The following is an 18,543-nucleotide window of genomic DNA, read 5'->3' on the forward strand; positions in this document are numbered from 1 at the left end:
TCCAATTTATTTAAGTTCTTGTGGTATCTTTGGACAACATTTGTTAGCAACTTCAAGTATCTCCACGTTTTCTACTCACTTTTGCTCGCTGCGTTGGCCAGCCAATAAAGTGGGAATGAAACAGCAATACAAAAGCATCTAAGATTTATTTACAAGCAACGGGCTTAAAGCCAATTTCCAGAGCATAAAAGAAACCCCAGCAAACAAAGTGAACTCCAAACAACCCCTGCCCCCGAAAATAATATCGGAGGGGTGTAATGCGCGTGTATAAAAGAATCAAAAATCTTGATTTTGATTTCAGATACTCCCACCCCCAAGGGGGTTTTCGCTGGCCGGGGGGCGGAGGTCAGCGAGGGGGCCGGGCTCGGAGTCGGGGTCGAGGTCGGGTCACAAGTCAAGTGGCGCTTAGTATCCAAAGTCCGGAGTCTCCCAAGTCCGGGGCTTCCTATGAATTCCACTTCAATGAATTGAAAAATTGCCTCGAACAAATTTGATGCGCTCTCAGTGCTGCTCTTGGCTGCTTTGCATTTCGGCATTTGAGATACACGAGATGTTCCAGATACAAGATACAACCGAATTGGGGAGACAGAGTTCAAGAAGAACAAAAAAAGTTTGAGAACATGACATTTGACATTTGATAATGTCATTTGCCGCGTAATTGTTTTTTGATTTGCTGCCTCGCTTTGCTTACTTTAAATTTACCATTTTTTTTGCTTTGATTGCTTTTCTGGAGCAAGCGAGATATTAAAAGGAAAATGGAAGAAAAATACTGGTTAACTTATTAATATATATAGTTCAAAACATCATTTGTAACTTCCATAATTTATTATTATTATTTGTTACCCACAACCATTTGCTTGTTTATTGTAAATGACATAACAATTTTTCTTTGGCAGCCACAAGAGCTTATAAAAATATATATATAGGTAAGGACTTTTAAAAGTCAACCGCTTCGGCATCAAGCTTTTCTTCAATGACGCTCTGTAATGAGAAAATATAAAGATATAAATAAGAAAGTTTGCTAAGCAATTAAAAATAAATATATATCTAAGACCAAACCTCAACCCCCTTCTAAACATCAAAGGTCTCATCCCCAGAGTCCTCGGGATCGTCCACCAACTTATTGACATAGCGCACTTCGATGAAGAGCATCTCCGTGAAGTCCTTCGTCAGCGAGGCCATGGTGGGATAATCGATGGCCAGATAGTTCTTCGGATGGTTGATGAACAGGTCGGCCACGCCCTTGAACTTGGACATATTCGTGAAATCCAAGAGAGACCTGCCCCGGAGACTGCGATCCTGGCAATAGATGTACACGCGACAGCACACATTCTTGAGATTGCAGTCCGGAATGGCCAGCCAGAAGATGTAGATGGTGTTCTTTTGCCCCTCGCCGACTTCCCATGGACCCGCCGCCGGCGGCAGCTTCTGAACCGCCGTGGCCTCCACCGTTGACCTCTGCACCTGGGCGTACATCAGGAGGCAGGGTGCATGCTCGGCGAAATACAGGTACTTCGAGGGCAACTCCTCATTGAGTATGATCCTGGGCACCGGCGTCGCCTTGCTGGGCATTTTCATCAGCAAAGCGATCACGCAGATGCAGTAGATCGTCGTGGGTGGATAGGAGCTGGGATAGAACATCAGCACCATGCGGTCCGAGAGCCAGAGCTCCTCCAGGCGGCGGCAGTGGTCGGTGAGGAAGTGGGACATCAGCACCCTGGAGTTCAGGCCCGTGCCACAGCCCTGCACGGGGCAATCGAACTCGTGCAGCTGCAGGCGTCCTCGGTTCGGATAACGCCGGATCTTGTTGAGCAGCGGATTGATGGCCAGGGCATCGGGTCGGGGCATCACCCGGCGGTAGTAGAACTCGTTGAAGGACTCTAGGTTGGGGGTGCGCATCACCAGGCAGGTGTCGATGCCGGCCCGCTCCTCGGCATAGGCCAGCGGCTCGTCGCACACCCGGACAAGCCGGCCCTCGTGCCGGAAGGCCCACTCCAGCAGTCGCCGGCAGTTGACCGCATCCTTCATCACCCGCCGGCCCTGCTCCTCCTGAAAGTGCTCCACCACCACGATGGCCATGCGGCATCTGAGCAGGAATCTATCCTCCACCTGTCTCTTCTTCGAGCTGGCTCTGCAGTGGAGCACCCGGAAATAGGAGGTCACCATCACATAGCCCATCTGCCAGGTCAGTGGGAGTGGCCTCCCATCCGGCTTATTCACTTGTTCCATGTACTCGAAGATCTGCTCATCCAGCTGGTCGTTGGCCAGCAGCTCCAGCTCCTGGGCCTCCTTCAGCGCAGTGAGATAGTGGGCCGCAAAGAAGCCCTCGTTGACGAACCAATGGAAGAAGAGCTCGTCGCGCAGCAAGCGATTCCAGTAGAAATGATCCATGTACTTCGCGATCCTGGCCAGACCCTCGATGGGTGGCTTGCTTCGCTTGGGTTTCATCCTAGACATCCAATGCAGTATCTGCAGGGAGACGGCATCTATGTCGTAGTACCGCCTGAAATCGGAATACCGTTCGAGTGGCACTTCCGTATACCCAGGTGACTCTTTTTTAGCCTCCCTGTAGCCCCCTGTGGCTGCGCGTTTCTTTTCCTCGATTTCTGGTACATTTCCAGCTTCAGAGAGAGGCAAGCCAGTAGCTGTCTTCACATCGCACGTAATGTTCCCTTTCTGGAGGGCCCCATCCACGGTCTGCACATCTTGTGGTGGCAGCTTGGCATCGTAGAAGAGGGTGCTCACCGAGGCCATGGACTTGGAGCAACTGAAGCTGGAGAGGGTGCTAAAACTGCTCCTGCGGGTGCTACAGCCTTTCCGGGCACTGAGACCCGTGGAAGTGGAATAGAAGCTCCTGGGACTGTCCGGATCTATTTGCAACTCCCCTTCCATCTTCCCCTCCGAGTGGTTTAAGTACAGAAGCTTAGTTCGCCTCCGGAGCAGGGGCACGTAGACGGCTTTGAGGGGATCTACGGGTGCCACCAGGTGACGCAGCTTCTCCTGCCGCTTCAGGCGTACCCCATCCATGAGGAGATTCTTCAACCTCTGGCCCCGGTCCACCTGCTCGGGGACTTCTGCGTTCGCGTCGGGTTCCATATCAGCTGGCCAAACATTAGTGGGAAGTTTGGGTGTCTCAACTCTGGGCATGGGTCGGGGGGTGATGGGTTTTTGGGGCCAAATACTTAGCCTAGATGCCTGCTCCTTCACCACCCTACCATCGGGCTTGAAGAGATCCTCCTTCTTGAAGAGGTACAAGTACTGAAGTCGCTTGTATTGCCGTGACAACTTAAGCCACTCCCTTTGCCTCTTGTGGGCCTTATAGAACTTGGTTTGCTTCCTCAGCTTCCTCAGCTTCCTCCCATCATTGGGCGGGTCGGAGTATTTTTGTTCAAAGTCCTTCCTGGACTTCTCCAATTTTTTTAGGAGTTTCGTCAAGGATTTCGATTTCCTAGGCGTTACTTCCACCTCCTCGTTATTTTCCGCCAACCTTTGCCTCCGCTTCTTTTCCCTATTATACTTTCTCATAAACCTAACGATTTCCACTTGCCAGTCCTCCAAAGGCGGAGGTCCTGCGATCGGGCGATTGTCTTCTTATGGAAAGGGTCTACTAAACTAGTGGTGACTTACCTTTGGCTTTCAGAAGTCGCCAGGGCGCGAGGATGCTCGATTCGGGCTGATCGGGATCCCTGTGACCGGCGAATATTTCATAGAACGTGCCCTGGCCCGCAGACCGGGGAGAGCCCTCCTCGATGGGCGAACAAGGACGTGTCATGGGTGTACCAGGTCGTGGGGTGACATTGTCATCCCTTCTCTGGCGTTTCCTCTGCTTCTTGAGGGCCTTGGCATTGGCCGCTTGGTAGATGGCGAGCAGCGAAAACTCATTCTCCATTGTCGGCAGGGTGATGCTTGCTGAATATACTAAGATTATATAATATTATATATACTTTATTTTACCTTTGATTACTTACCTCCAGCATCTGCACACACTTCCCGTGCAGCATCGGTAGTATCAGTTGGTTTCTCCGGACCATATTCACTACCACGTCCTTTGGGGAACTCATGACGAACCCGGTTGGCTCGAAATTTCTCGATGTGCTCCATGCCGAACTCGCAATCCAAATCGAAATCCGGCTCAGAACTTATTCTCGACATTTGGCTATGCGACTGCTCTCTTTTTTTGGTCGAACGATGATCCTCTGCAGAATGGATCAATTTGTGCATGAAATAACTTCGATTTCCATATGTTTTTTTCTCACTTACTGGACTGACTGTGTGGCTTTGGCTCCCTCGAACGGGGATTGACAGTTATCGTGTACTTGGCCTGGCCCACTCGATCCATGTTCAACTGGTTTTGAGACTTACACTTGGGAACAGTGCCTGTGGAAGGCTTTTTCAGGGCTCCTTCGCCAACCGAACGCTCGCTCAGCTTAAGAAAACGCTCCATTTGCATCACCAAACCATCCACCAAGGTGAAGATGTCTATGAAATGGATGGAATAATGTAACTTTACTATGGATAATGTAATAAAGTTAGGAAAAACCTTAGCCTTATTTTTTAAGTACTTACACTTGACACGACTTCCCTCATTTTTGGCAACGAACTCGGGATATAGGAAGGGCGGATCGAAGCCCTGGCCTGAGAGCTTGGGTGGAGTGCATTTGCCCACCGATTTCGGTATTGGGATCACACTCGAGATGTGCTTCTTGCGATACGGATACATTCGCGGCGGCAGAAGCGGAATATCCTCGAACTTCGGAGGACTCGAGTCGTCCACATCCTCGGCCAGGATTACATGTTCTGGTTCGTTATTCAAGTCGGGCTCCTCCTCAATGGGTTCCTTTTGGAGATATAATCAAAGAAATTAATATAAACCTCTCATATATAATCTTAACTAAGTATTTAAAAAATTGTGAACTTGTTTGCTAGGAAAAAGAAATTAAAACTTTACCACATTCGGAATAAAATCTTAGTATCACATAGATATCAGATATTAACAAACATTTTTTTTTTTTAAAGGTAAAGTCATGTAAAATATATTTTGATGCTTACGTAATACATATTTTTCCAAATACCTTTAAGTTAGGGACCTTTTCCTCCTCCGGCTCCTCGTCCGGCGTGTCGAACTCGTAGTTGCTCTCTCCCCCAAGGTCCTCGAGCTGGGACTTGACCACTGGACGATGGCTGACGAGCAGGTTGTGCAGTATTTCCTGCTCCTCGAACAGCTTTTGCAGGTGATTCTCCAGGGCCTCATCCGGCGTGGAGGACCTATCCCGAAGCCTGCTCCTGTTCCTGAGCTTTGGCCGCGCTCGTGGCCTCTCGGTGTTCGGCATTTTCCCTGTATAGAGTGGCAAAAAACCACTCGGTGCCACGCCTGCAGCAAAATATACATATATATAGTTGTGCATGGCCATCGGTATTGGTTATTGGCCAGGGGTCATGCGGTATTGGTTATTGGTTATCGATTGGTTCGATGGACAGGCGCAGTAGAGACCCGAAGGCGGTTCCCTAGAGAAGGAGGGCTCTCGGTTCCGCATTTTTTCCCTATATTTTCTTGTTCTACGTCTGCTCCCTTGTTGTAAATTTAATCAAACACCCAACGAGCGCATATAGTACATCAGAATGTGCGCAGCACGGGCTGGCGGAAAATGCAGAAAAAATCCAATGATAGAGGCATCAAATCGAATATTACATACCTGTTAAATGAGTTTATTGAGACAAGGTATTTTATTTATAGAAAATACCCCCATTTATTATAAAAATATATTTACCTCTAGAATTCATTTTGACTGTTGATTTATTTTTTAAAATCTTATAAATATTAGTTTCTAAGCAATTTTTTTCTATAGAAACCCTTGGTTTTCCGAAAACTTACTTAGATTATTCTTTAAGATATAATATCCCCTGAAAACTCACCCGTTACAGGGTATGCAAGCAACAACTCATTGGGGAAAAGGGGGAAATAGGAGCAGAAGATTGCTGCGAGAGATGAGAGTGCTGTGAACAAAGGAGGGAGAGCATGGCATGAAATTGGCAGTCGTTTTGCTTCCGCCCACTTTTGCCACCGCCCCCTACCCCTCCCCACTATCTCCACCACCCAATTGACTTTCATCTAGGTGCACCACCCACCACCCAGCGCCCCACCCTTCGGCAAACCATAAATTGCACTGCATTTTTATTTAGTTTTCGTTTTCGCTGGTCAGCCAGCCGATGTCAATTTTGCCTCTGCAATCGCTGCGATGAAGTTGAAGCTCTCTGAATAATTTGGGAAAAATGTAGGAAAATTTAGGAATAGGTGTATAAAATGGTGCTTAATGTTTAAAGTTTTCAGACAATTACCCAAAACCAAACAAGCTTGTTATTTAAAAACATTATTGCATATTTTTTGGTTCAATTTTCATGAAAACAAGTATGACAAACAATATTATTTATAATAAATATAATATAAAGCCATTGAAGTCCAAAATAGAGGTGTTTCCAGAGTAAGTTGAAAATACTTTCATTATATTTTTCATTTTTTAAAATCAAAAACGAATTAATATTTAGGAACTCGCTCTTCAATGGCCTATAAAAAATATTTTACCTAAAATATTTTCAGCTAATTGATGCCTTCCTTTTAGGGAAATCATCTAGTAGTTTTTCCCATGCCACATTTTCCGACTGCCCCGCCCCCGTCCCCCCTTTATCCCCCTATTTTATCAATGTTTTCCGCTTCCACCGTTTTTTTCGAGTGCTGAACTAGACATTTATCGCCGCTCTCATGTTCACTCGACCCGTGGAGCCACCGCCTAATAACTAACGTGGCCAGCTCAGCTCGAACTGGTGCTACCCCGTACCCTCAGACCCCCAAAGCCCCCACCAGCCACCCCTTGCAACATCAATTCTCCCCAGACACTATCAAGCCCCACCCGACAAAGTTAGTTTACGGCCAAAGTTTAACATGGGAAAAAAAAGGAAATAATCAAAAAAGAACAAAAAACGCGAACTGAAAAAATTACCAAAAAAAGAATATGGTAAAAAAAGGCGGGAGGGGGGTTGAATTTTTGGTCAAAAGCTAGTCAGAAACCATGCAGGGAATCATGGCGAAAAAAAAAGAAATAAAAAGATTGGTAAGAAAAAGCGAGAGAGTAAAAAATTGGTTTGCAATGCATTTTTTTTCACGCGAAGCTTTTCATTTGGCGCTGGCAGCCATTAGAGCAAAAATCAGCAGCATCCAGGGGCGGCGGCAAAAGGGGGGCTGGCACAAAAAAATGGGGAGCTGTGTGGTTGTTGCTGCCACACATGTGGAAATTGTGCGCGTTTTGCAGTTTTTTAATTGACCAACAAATTTATTTGATTCGTTAGCAACGCGAATATTTTCTTCCACTGTCCTGGCTTTCACCTTTTGACCCCACTGTAGGCCCCCCCCATCCGCCATGAGCCCCCAGTGCTTAAATTTATATCTGCATATGCATACAGTGCGTTGCAATAGCTGTGGTCTTCGAATTATGTTGTAAGTCTAAAAACAAATTTTTTAGAATTTTTATACTCAAGATATTAATTCTTTGAAAGGAAAGTTGGCATATGAATTAGCTGAAAGCTAACAAATGTTAAAGTTTGAAGAGTATAAATACTAAATAAATATAAATAAATTTGTACTAGTTATATTTGCTGTTTCTAAGGCCCAACGAGACATATCTCTGCGAAACGCACTGCCCTTAAAGCCAGTGCCAATGCCCTGATGTCCGGTTTAAAGCCCGACATGTCGCTGCCCCCGCCCCAAAAATCGAGTCGAGGGTAATTGAAATTCAAAGCAAGCAGACCCAGCAGCCAGCAGCCAGCACCCTAAAATCTGAAGTCTAAAATCCGAAATCCGAAATCCCAGGCCCAAAGCCGAGAGCCCGACACCGACAGGCCAGGATACGCACAGGCTGGCAAGGAGGCGGCCTCTTGTTGTTCCTGAGGATTACATATTGGTAAACAGCGATTACAACAACCAAGTAACGACAACTTATTGTGCTACAAATTGGTTTGTTTGCCCTGCCCAACGCCCCTGGAAGGGGCATTTGGCCTGGGATCGGGACTGGGACTGGGACTGGGATTGGGATTGTTTGATTTGATTGTTGACTTTATTGGTCAGCGCAGCGGCGGCCCTTTGGGGCGTTGTTCCTTGGCCTATATTGGGCCGGGCTTTGTTGTTTTACGATATTTAATCTATGATTAAAATCAATTAAATGCTACACTTGACTTAATTTATTGTCGCCAGCGAAATCAGACAAGAGGGCTCGTCGTCGACTTCCAAGACGAGTAGCCACGCGCACTTATGGTATACCAAATAACCGATGCAAAACGAAATGGAATGAAATGCTCGTAAAAATCAAATCGGTCTCTCTGTTCCCATCTTGTCAGCCAGTTAGCCGGCTATCCAGCCCGGCTATCTCTTTCTGCCAATAAAAATCTGGCAGCAAAAATCTACGAAAAAGTCGGAAACACTTTGTCGGTGGCTTGGTTTGTTTTTCGGGGCTTTGGCTTTGGCTTCGGTTTGGTTTGGTTTTGTTTTGTAGTCGCTATCTTTATGGCTCGATCTGGAGTCTCGGTTTTGTGTTCTCCACTCACTCACCCTCTCCGCCCGGGAATTCTGGGTATTGCCTTCTCGTAGAGCAGATAATTGTCCACCTCAGGCGGAAACGGGGGTCGCAACGGGAATCTGTATTGCTAAAAAGCAAATGCTATAATGTGTATGGAAATATCGGGAGGTTCGTGGGGGAACGACTAAGAAACACTCTTCAAAAAAAATTAATAAAGATCAAAAGCTTTTTTTTTAAATTATACAAATATTCTGAAATTAATTCTAATTTAAGAACTTTATAATAATTTTGCTTTTTAATTTGATTTAGTATCTAAAAGTATGCAACAATATATTTTATGCGCGCGAGTACACAGAATTTATTCATTTCATTATTCATGGCATACTTTTAGGCAAGTAAAACGTCTAAAAGTAATTTTAAAACCCTAACCATTATTTTGGCACCTCTAGTAACTCATCAATGTTAAAAATACTTTGTTTTATTTTTTATGGGTAAATATATATTTTTTTTATGAATTTTATATCTTTATATAATATTTATGAATATAAATCTAAAAAATTCCATTAAGAAAGTATCTTCACTATATTAGTCGAAATGCATAAGACCCAAGATAGAGTATTACTTAAACAGCCAGTTAATCGCTTTTGGGGAGGGGCACTAGAGTTTTTTTTTGGAATTCTTCAAGCTTTGATTTGCCTGACTTCGCGTTGAATTGATCAATGAACTCCGCGGCGACCTTGAAAGCGTCGAATCGAAATCAAGAAAAGTCCCTGAAACTCATCAATTGATGTTGACACCCATATTGCGGGGAAAACTCAATCAAAACTGCCAAACACCAGCACCCGAATGCAAATGAAAAGGGGCAAAAATCCAGGGATGTGCTAGGCCCAGGGAGTGAATCAAAAATTCCGTTTAATGATGCAATTGGAGTTTGATGACTTGGAAAAGTGAAGCGACGCCCAGCCATGGAATCCATACCATCCGCTGGCGCTGATGATGGAAAGCAATCAATGCAGCTGGAGAGGATGGGGACTGGCCGGCGGCCAGGTAAATTGCAACCAATAATAATGAATAATTGAAAATCCAATCAAACACCAAATGAAAACGGAGGCCAGTCGGCTGGCTGGGCCATGGCCCAGCGCCATATCCATATCCCCGCGAAATTTCGGGGGAGTGGGCTCGTGTCCTTTGGCCGCTGGTGGTGTTGATTTTGCCGGCTTTATCGAAGGACATTAGCAAACGGTCGTTGGGTTTTCGCCTGCAAATGCAATCAAACGCGTGGGGCAACAGCAGCAGCAACAGCAACAGCAACATCAACAGCAGCAACAGCAACATCAACAGCAGCAACAGCAACATGCACGGCAGCAACATGGAGGGATAAACCAAAGCAACCTGCATAGATGACACCCCAGGGACATGACAAAAGTCAATGAATGGTAATAGGTGTCGACATGGCCTTCTCGCACAAACACCCACCGCCCCCGCCCACCTTTGACCAGGACAAAGGGGGCGTGGCAGCAGCAACATCCCACGTGTGGCGGCCTTTTGTGCTGCTGTTGTTTTTGCTGATTGCCACTTTCGGCAATGGATCGAATGCCAGAATACTGGACCTTTGGCAATGGGTTTCGAGGCGGGGATTGGTACTGGGATTGAAGAACCCAAGTGGCAAGTGGCAAGTGGCAGCATACATTAATTGCCAGTTAAATTGAGTCCGACTAGAGGTTTCAGATGGAAAAGAGTTGTCGAAAACCAATGCGTATCAAATGAGGATTTGATTTTGGTTTTTTGTTCCATTACAATATTTATAAGCTAAGCTGGAATTTTTTGCTTAACATACACATAAGTGGTTGATTAAATTACTTACTTTCAATTGATTTAATATTTACAAATAAAATATGAATTTATTTTGAGTAAGTAATACAAAAAGAGTAATGAAAACTCCTTGCAATATTTGTGAGCTAAGATTTTATTTTTTTTGAGAAAATAATAAACAAAAGTATTTTAAAAAGAGTCTCCTTAAAGTCGGCTTCTTAAATGACTTATTTAAATATTATTAAAATATTTTAAAAGGAGACGTCTTAAAATCGTCCCTTCAAAATAATTTCAGAATTTAAAAATAACTGTTGGTTTTTATTAATTCTAAGTGTTTTACTTTAGTTTTTCATCAATTTTTTAATAACCTATCAATATTTCAATGCTGAATGATATATTATCCTAGGCATTTATTATTTTTGACTTAAAAATCCATTGCTTTCAAATGGGCTCTTCACTTGGTAGCTGCGCCAAAAAGTAGGCAACGCCGAAAAGCCGGGGGATTCCCCCCTGCCAGAATGCTGTTTGAAAATTGTCGATTCGGAAAATGCCCGCCGCCGGCGTATCCGCGAAAAATTTGGCCACCACACAGACACACACATTCCCGGCACTTTCGGGGCAAGGACCAAAAGCCAGGACGCCCAGGACTCCCAGGACGCCGGGCCGAAAACCCAGTAGTTCACTGGCAGGGCCGAAAAATGTTAATTGATTTATGTTTATATTTGTGCAACATGTTGATGCCGCACTCATCGCACGTCGCCACACTGCAGTCGGCGGAAAACGCTCGCGGTTGTCATTTTGCTGCCAATTTGGCGAGGGGCGGGCCCCGCCGACAGACAAACCAAAACAAAAACAACGCGGCCACGTTAATTGAACAACATTCGACGGGCAAAACTGAAACCGAATCTGTGCGGCGTCCCCCGAGCCCCTGCCCGTTGGAAAACCCATGTCGAAACTCAATTTGAGGCGAATTTCCAGCGTTAGCGGCATATTTGCTTGTAATTATATCTTTCAAAAATATATGCATGCGTTTGCCATCAACTTTTGTCTTTCGGTTTAGGGTTGCGAAACGCAGCAAGTCGGCTGGAAAATATTGCGGAAAACCGATCCAGCCGGGGGCGCTTTCAATACTTGTTTGTTTATTTGGGAAAAATCAAATTATGAGTGCAAACAATTGATTGGAAAAGGTGGTTATTCTCAGGAAAAATGTTTTGCAATTACGAGAAAAATAATTTTTATATTTGAGATGATAATATTGCTAGAGATATTAGTAATAATAACATTAAAACTATTTTTATTATAAAAATATTTAGATATATAATATTTTATAATTTGAGATGATAATATTAATTGTTATATAAATATGATTTATATATATGTACTAAGAATATGAAAACTATTTTTATTATACAAATATTTAGACATATAATATATTATATAAATATTAGTTATGCTTAATGCCACGCAGCTATAGCATTAAGTTCGCCTATAAATTTTAAATTAAAGCCGAACTTTTTATAATAATAAAAAATATTAATATTGTTAACCAAGCATTACAAATAATGTTAAATATTATTGAAAATGAAGCTATATTTATGATTATAGCTTTTACTATAATATTCAGTCTTTTTAAAGAAAGACTCATATCAAATATATTTTTTACAAGATTAAACATCCCTTTAATATTTATAGGCACAATTTGTTAAATAGGTATAATAAACACTTATTTTTAAATAAATCAACACAGGTAACATTATTTTCTTCAATACTAAAAATCCCTATAATATTTATTGAGTTAAAGAACGAAATTGGAGGACCTTTCCCGCCACCTCCAAAGGTTTATCCGCACCAATTATAAATAGTTTCCCTTTCGGCAACCCTCCTCCGAAAATAAAACAAAGATTTTTCCGCCCAAGGGCAGGCTCTATAGCGAAAGCAGACGCAATCCAGGGGCAAAGGGGTTAGCTGGATGGCGACACAGATGAAGATGAAGTCCGCCAGAGGAATAAATGTATTTGAATACATATATGCAAATATACAGGAATGGAGACAATGGGGCACACATGCCGCCAATGACTTGCCCCATGGAGAGCTGGCTTTCAGGACCGAAAAAAAAACGAGAACCGAACTGAGCTGAACCCAAAAACTGAGCCGAACCGAAACTTGTTTCATAAATTTCCTATTCAAAATGTAATTAAACCCCGGCGCTGCTGCTGCTCATCTAATTACAACGCCAAGGCGACCATTTCGGATGCGAATCCAGGATACTGGGCCAGGGGGGCGGCTACGCAATACACTCGATAATTGCAAAAGGCTGCTGGGCCAGCCGAGTCTTGGTCTATTTCCATAAATATCTTCGAAGTCATTAAATTTCACACATGTTGGCGGCGCCACGCAGAATTGTTTTAATTTTAAAATTATTGCCATTAATTGATTTTTGATACAGAAAGTAGAGCGCAGGGCGGCCCATAAATCTCCATGTGTGTAAGTCTAAACAAAGGGGGTTGGAACTTAAGAGCACCGCAGCAAATAATCACTAGACTCCGAAAAAAGCCAGGCCCAAACCCACAAAAAGGGGTAGCTGCCGAGCCGGCTTTAATGGCTCTGCCTTGATTATTGAGACCATTATTTTTGTTTAATTACGTTACGGGCGTTAATGTGAGGATGGCACCAGTTCTATCCTGGATCCTGAGTACGGAATACCGAATCCTGGATGCCAAATCCAAGAACCACATTAATTTCCAAAGTGTAGACGGGATATTTTCTATTTTTAAATTAAAAAAAAACTTGCTTGGGGATAGCTCTTAAAGTTATTTGTTTTATTAGCTAAACAGCAATACAAATATACAAATACAAAAATACAAATTATTATCATAAAGGTACTTTAGAAACTATTAAGCTTTTTTTTTTTAAATATAGATCAACTTTCTACCCCTAAAAACTAAAAAAAATATATACTAAAATTAAGCTAGTTCTAAAATATCAACAAAACCCTAGAATACTGTAAAATAATACTATTTTAAAAATATTTGAAAAAGGATATGGTTAAAGCTTAACCTTCTGCCCCTTTAAACTCAAGGAACTCATAACCCCTAAAGTCGATAACCACAGGATATTCTAGTGTTAGTTTTAAACAAAGCCATGGTATTTTTTCTTTGTTGGTTTTAGGTAGGCATATATTACCTGGGTTCGTAATGGACCGCTGCGTAATCCCGGGAAGTGGGCGAACGCGCTGCCATTCCGATTCCGCTCGACGCTCGGCGGACAAATTTGCGACACGTTTCCGACACGTTTGCCATGTCGATTTTTCTTGAGCCAAGCGTTTGTCGTTTGTCGCCCCTACTCATATATATTTTATAACTGTAGACGACAACGGCGATACATATCAAGTGGGCGGAGTGGGTGGAGTGGGCGCTGGGGGCGGGGCAGGGGTGCATACCTGTGTTTTCTGATGGGTGGTGGTTGAAAGATAAACGTCGTTGCCGTTGACTCATACGCAAATTTTTACTCACATGATGGGGTAGGGATGGTATTTTGACACTGAGCAAAAAAGCAGCCAGGTCTCCAGAAATAATAGATACATTTTTAAAAATTTACAATATACTACGTTGAAATTTCCATGAGTTATACAAAAACCCTTTTAGAAATTAAGAACTAAAATTTCAGGGATTTCAAAATGTCTCCAAATCATTTTTAAATCATATTATATTATACCTCAATTTTAACATATTATTCTATACTTTTAATATACTATCAATTAAATTTGTAGATCCTTAAAAATATTTTAAAATATCACTTATATCTGTGATGACTTTAAACTTATGCTGAGTGATTAAATAAAGTTAGGATCCACAAAAATTTTAATCATATCCTTGGTAAAAATAAAATATATTTCCTTTCTTTGCTTATAATTTCTCTCAGTGGAATTGTAGCTGGTAGAACTGTCCCCGTCCCATTGCTGTTGTTGTTGTTAATGGTTTGATGGGTTTAAAGTCGTGTAGCTTCGTTTTAGTTGGGAGGGGGGCTTCTAGAGGGGGTGCGTCAAAATGTATCGCTCACAAAAAACACAAACGCACAGCCCCGCACACACATATATAATAAATTTATCTGTACGTATATGTAAAATATGTATATCTTCATATACGAATATATAGGATTTTTGTTGTTTTTCTTTTTTTTTGCATATGGACGCCTGGTTGGTTGGGCATTGGAGATTGGATTGCGGGCGCCCGTCCGCCTGGCTGTGTATCTTATGGCTTTAATAACTTTAGTGCTGGTACGTGCCATTGATCCTTGATGTACGAGCAAGGATGTGGCCCATTTTGCCGCTTCGGCATATATCACGGGGGTACATGGGATCAAGGAGGATGTTTGAAACTCGGAAGAGGATGTTTAAACATTGGTGAGTCTGAGGAGTTACGAAAATCATGCATCTAAGTTAAAATAATGAAAGAATATAGAATCACATACAAAGAACACATATAGGAACGCATACTAAGAACACTTACCAAGAACACTTACTAAGAACACATAAAAGAACACATATAGGAATGCATACTAAGAACACATATAGGAACATATACTAAGAACACATACAGGAACACTTCCTAAGAACACATAAAGGAACACATTCAAATATAACATATTTTTAAGAGATATTTTTTGCACCCCTATATGGTTTTTAATTATTTTTAATTTCCTATAAGCTCCTAAAAAATAATCCTTATGTATAAAAACAATTGTCCTTCAAACCTTTATAAAAAAATATTATACAAGCGAACTACCACCCCCTTATGCATATTCTTCCCCTAGCTCAGGGCATATATGATTCGTTTTTAATTTTCAGCGTCATCTCGAAGTCAAGTGCTCGGCACTCCCCAGAAGAAATTCCCCACCCCCAAGAGCCACCCATCAATTCATCCAATTGCTCTTCCTAGTTTGGCATTTTCTTTCTTTTTTTTTGGGTGAGAGGAGGAGGAATACTTCAGTTTTGCCTTTTATTCGCCGCTTTTTTGATGGGCCATTCGCCAGCGCGCTTTTTGGCATTATGCATAAATTTCATTTTCGCCCCGCGCCCGCGCTTATTGTTCATTTTTTGTGCATTTTGTATTTCTTTTTTGTTATTTATTTATGTGCCGGAGTGAGAGTGTGCCTCTATGTTATTAATCTTCGTGGGAGTTATTGCTGTTTTCTGTTCTTTTTTTTTTCTTTGGCTCACTGGCGGGTGTATATCTCTCGATTCGCGTTCATTTGTGTATGAAATTAAAATCACACCCATGAGATGTCCCAAAAGAAAAAAGAAAGAAGCATGCGTCTTCTTCTGCATTTTTCTTCGGCAATTTTCCAGCGAAAAAATGGCCGACCCGTGGGCAGTGGAATTCCGTTTCGGTCAAAGAAAAGCCAAAGGAAAAATAAAATAAAAAATTAGAAAAAAAAATAAGAAGAGAAGAAAAATCACCAGGAACAAGGAAAAACGCCAGCAAATATAACAACTGTAAATAGAGTTGTTGCCCTTTCGCCACCGAGAGCCAAACTTTGCCCACCGCCTAATTCATTCATGAAAACCGTTGGCCCGGCCCCGCCCCCTTTTCGGAAGACCCCTCCCCCTTTCCGAAGACCAAACCCCCCAAAAAATAGAAAAAAAAGCGTTGCATTTGCTGCTTAGCATACAATTGCCACATTAACTTGCCAGCCCAAAGATAAATCGCATGGCCAGGCTGCAAATTGTTGCTGCGCCAGCAAACTACCAAAATGCAGAGAAAAAATACTTATAATCACTAAGGAGATTTTTTAGTTACTTGGAAAAAGAATACACTTTCATTCAGTGGCAAAACTCCTCAAGTTGTACTGTATATTCGTATATTTAGTCTAAAACAAAATTTAATTTTCAGTAATTCAACTTAATAAATATATTCTCTCTCTTTTTAAACCACCATCATTATTTATTTAAATAAATACCTTTTGTATCCCTCCCCAATTTGATTATTATTTCTATTTTACTATAAAATTTTTCTCAGTGCATCAAACTAACTTGCAAGCCCACAAAGAGAGCTATTTCGCACTAAAATCGCCGCGGGGCAGGCAGCAAAAATCGAGACAAGTTTGGAGGAAATGCTTTTTTCGCAAAGTGCATTTGAGGCCTCGGGCACAAATGCAATGGTTATGGAAAAATTAGTTAACAAGCTTCGAAAATCAAATACACTTCGTTAAGAAAAATCTCTTACGGGTTAATTACTAATTTCTAAAAAGATAGTAAGCAGTGCAACAAGCAATTTAAGCAGTTAAGCCTAACAAGAATTTCATCCGATCAAAGCAGTTAATTCTTATAAGAGGCTGTGGAAATCCAACTAAAACTAACCCACTTGGAAAATCAAATTGTTAAATATTTTTTCTGAATTCGAACACAGCATTTTTCTAACCAGAATATTCATATAAGAATATTCAATACCAGGATTGGTATAATACCAATTGGAACTCTTATATCAATCTGAACATGTTTTTTTTTTTTTTAACATAAAACTATTGATATTTTTCGAATTTCTAACCTTTAGTTACTTCCCCTTTTAGCCAACTTCCTAGGGTATTTTGCCAAACACCAATAGCAACAGAAACAGCAACAAACTGAGGCAATTGCAAAGTAACAAGACGAAGACGAAGAAGGAGCAATTTTTAATGTGTTTGCGCTTTAGCCAAAAGTTGGCGTTGGGCCCATTTTTCTTTGGCTTGTTAGACGTTAGCAACCGAAGCGGCGGAGAGATTCCAAAACACTTTGCCACAAAGGTTCCCCAGAGGAACTTGTAGTCGCTGCAGTCGCAAGTTGCAAGTTGCAGGTTGCAAGTGCAAGAGCAACATCGCTGCGTTGCTGTTGCTGTTGTTGTTTATGATACGCCAGTTGTTGCAGTTGTTTGAAGAAGTTGTAAGAAATAGGCTTGCCACGACCATGAGGTGCCCAAGGGAGTCAAGGGAGGCAAAATAGACAAATGATCGCAGGCACAGTGGTACGAAACCCCTTAGAAGGGAATACCTATTAATCTAAATTAAAAAGGTGACCCAAAATTGGCAACATTTTCTTTCAAAACATTCTAACTATTTATTTATTCACCGTTTTCACCAATGGCTAAGCTATGAAAATTGAAAATACTGTTTTTAAAACATATCAATTCTTTTTCTTCCTCTTCTACAAAGGTTACCCAAAACTAAGCATCCACAACTTTATCACTTATAACTCAATTTCAATGCGGCATGTCTCTAAAAATTGCTAAGAATCTGCTTTCAATGAAGCCTTTAAGATTTCTCAGTGCATGTGCCGGAATTCTTTTTCCGCTCTGGGCACATGCAAATGCAATTCAAAAACGAAACCCAAACGGAATCTGGTGATGGATTACGAGCTGCCTGCGGGGCAACGGGAAATGCTCGTCCTCTGGAAAGGCTTCTTTGCATGCTGCAAATGCTGCGGAGGCTGGAATGGGAGACAATTCATTTATTAAACTGCACTTAACATCAACACCACATCATCATTAATATTAACCGGCCAGCGGGATGGCCGAAAGTCAAGGTGTTAACAATGTTATGCCGTGTCTGAAATCCCAACTGACCATCAATTTGTGGCTGCCACAGCGTTTTGAACTTGGAATCAGTGGGAAAATGGTTTCTTGTTTTCTAAAAAATAGTTTTATATGCTACATTTCCAAGGAAAATTACACTCTCTTTTAAACAATCAACAAAAGGCTATGTTTACTATCTTTATATTTTTTATTTGGCTTCCCATAATTAAAAGAAAATACTATTCTCTAAACATAGACTAATGCTTTTTATAGGCCGGAGGACCCTAGTTTTTATTTAATTAATAAATATCAGCAGATCCAATTAATCCAAGGTCAAATCAAATCAATAGGCTGCCACCGAAGCCCGGTTGTTAAGCCCCCTTAACCCCTTGGCACCCCACACAAGTCGGCGAAGAGAGAAAGAGAAATGTCAAGAACTCATGTTCAAATGTCAAACTGAACCGACAAACCGTTAATTAGCAAATCAAAGATATGCCACGCCACAGACACATATCCAAAACAGGGGGCACAGAGGGGTTAAACGGGTGGCACGGGGGGGTTAAAGAGGGGGGCACCGTCTCCACGGCAGAGAGCCACTGACAGCTCACAAAATCCGACAGTTG

The 18,543-nt window shown here is 42.1% G+C and overlaps 1 protein-coding gene across 3 annotated transcripts in view; it reads right to left on the minus strand.

Annotated features, from left to right (window-relative positions):
• Positions 1 to 806: 806 nt before the first annotated feature.
• The window catches only part of LOC108021986 (uncharacterized), a 48,016-nt gene continuing 30,279 nt past the window's right edge, over positions 807 to 18,543 (minus strand). For 2 of the 3 annotated variants that reach the window (XM_044093096.2, XM_050888674.1), the window contains exons 3-9: positions 5,073 to 5,371; positions 4,567 to 4,837; positions 4,261 to 4,479; positions 3,969 to 4,196; positions 3,628 to 3,918; positions 1,060 to 3,569; positions 807 to 981 (exon numbers count right to left, since the gene is read on the minus strand). In XM_044093096.2, the coding sequence (XP_043949031.1) occupies positions 1,072 to 3,569; positions 3,628 to 3,918; positions 3,969 to 4,196; positions 4,261 to 4,479; positions 4,567 to 4,837; positions 5,073 to 5,330 (3,765 nt within the window). In that variant the 5' untranslated portion in view covers positions 5,331 to 5,371 and the 3' untranslated portion in view covers positions 807 to 981; positions 1,060 to 1,071. The remainder of the gene's footprint in view (positions 982 to 1,059; positions 3,570 to 3,627; positions 3,919 to 3,968; positions 4,197 to 4,260; positions 4,480 to 4,566; positions 4,838 to 5,072; positions 5,372 to 18,543) is intronic. The other variant, XM_050888680.1, reaches the window with a different exon arrangement.

Source organism: Drosophila biarmipes, chromosome X, assembly GCF_025231255.1.
Source record: "Drosophila biarmipes strain raj3 chromosome X, RU_DBia_V1.1, whole genome shotgun sequence".
NCBI lineage: Eukaryota > Metazoa > Arthropoda > Insecta > Diptera > Drosophilidae > Drosophila > Drosophila biarmipes.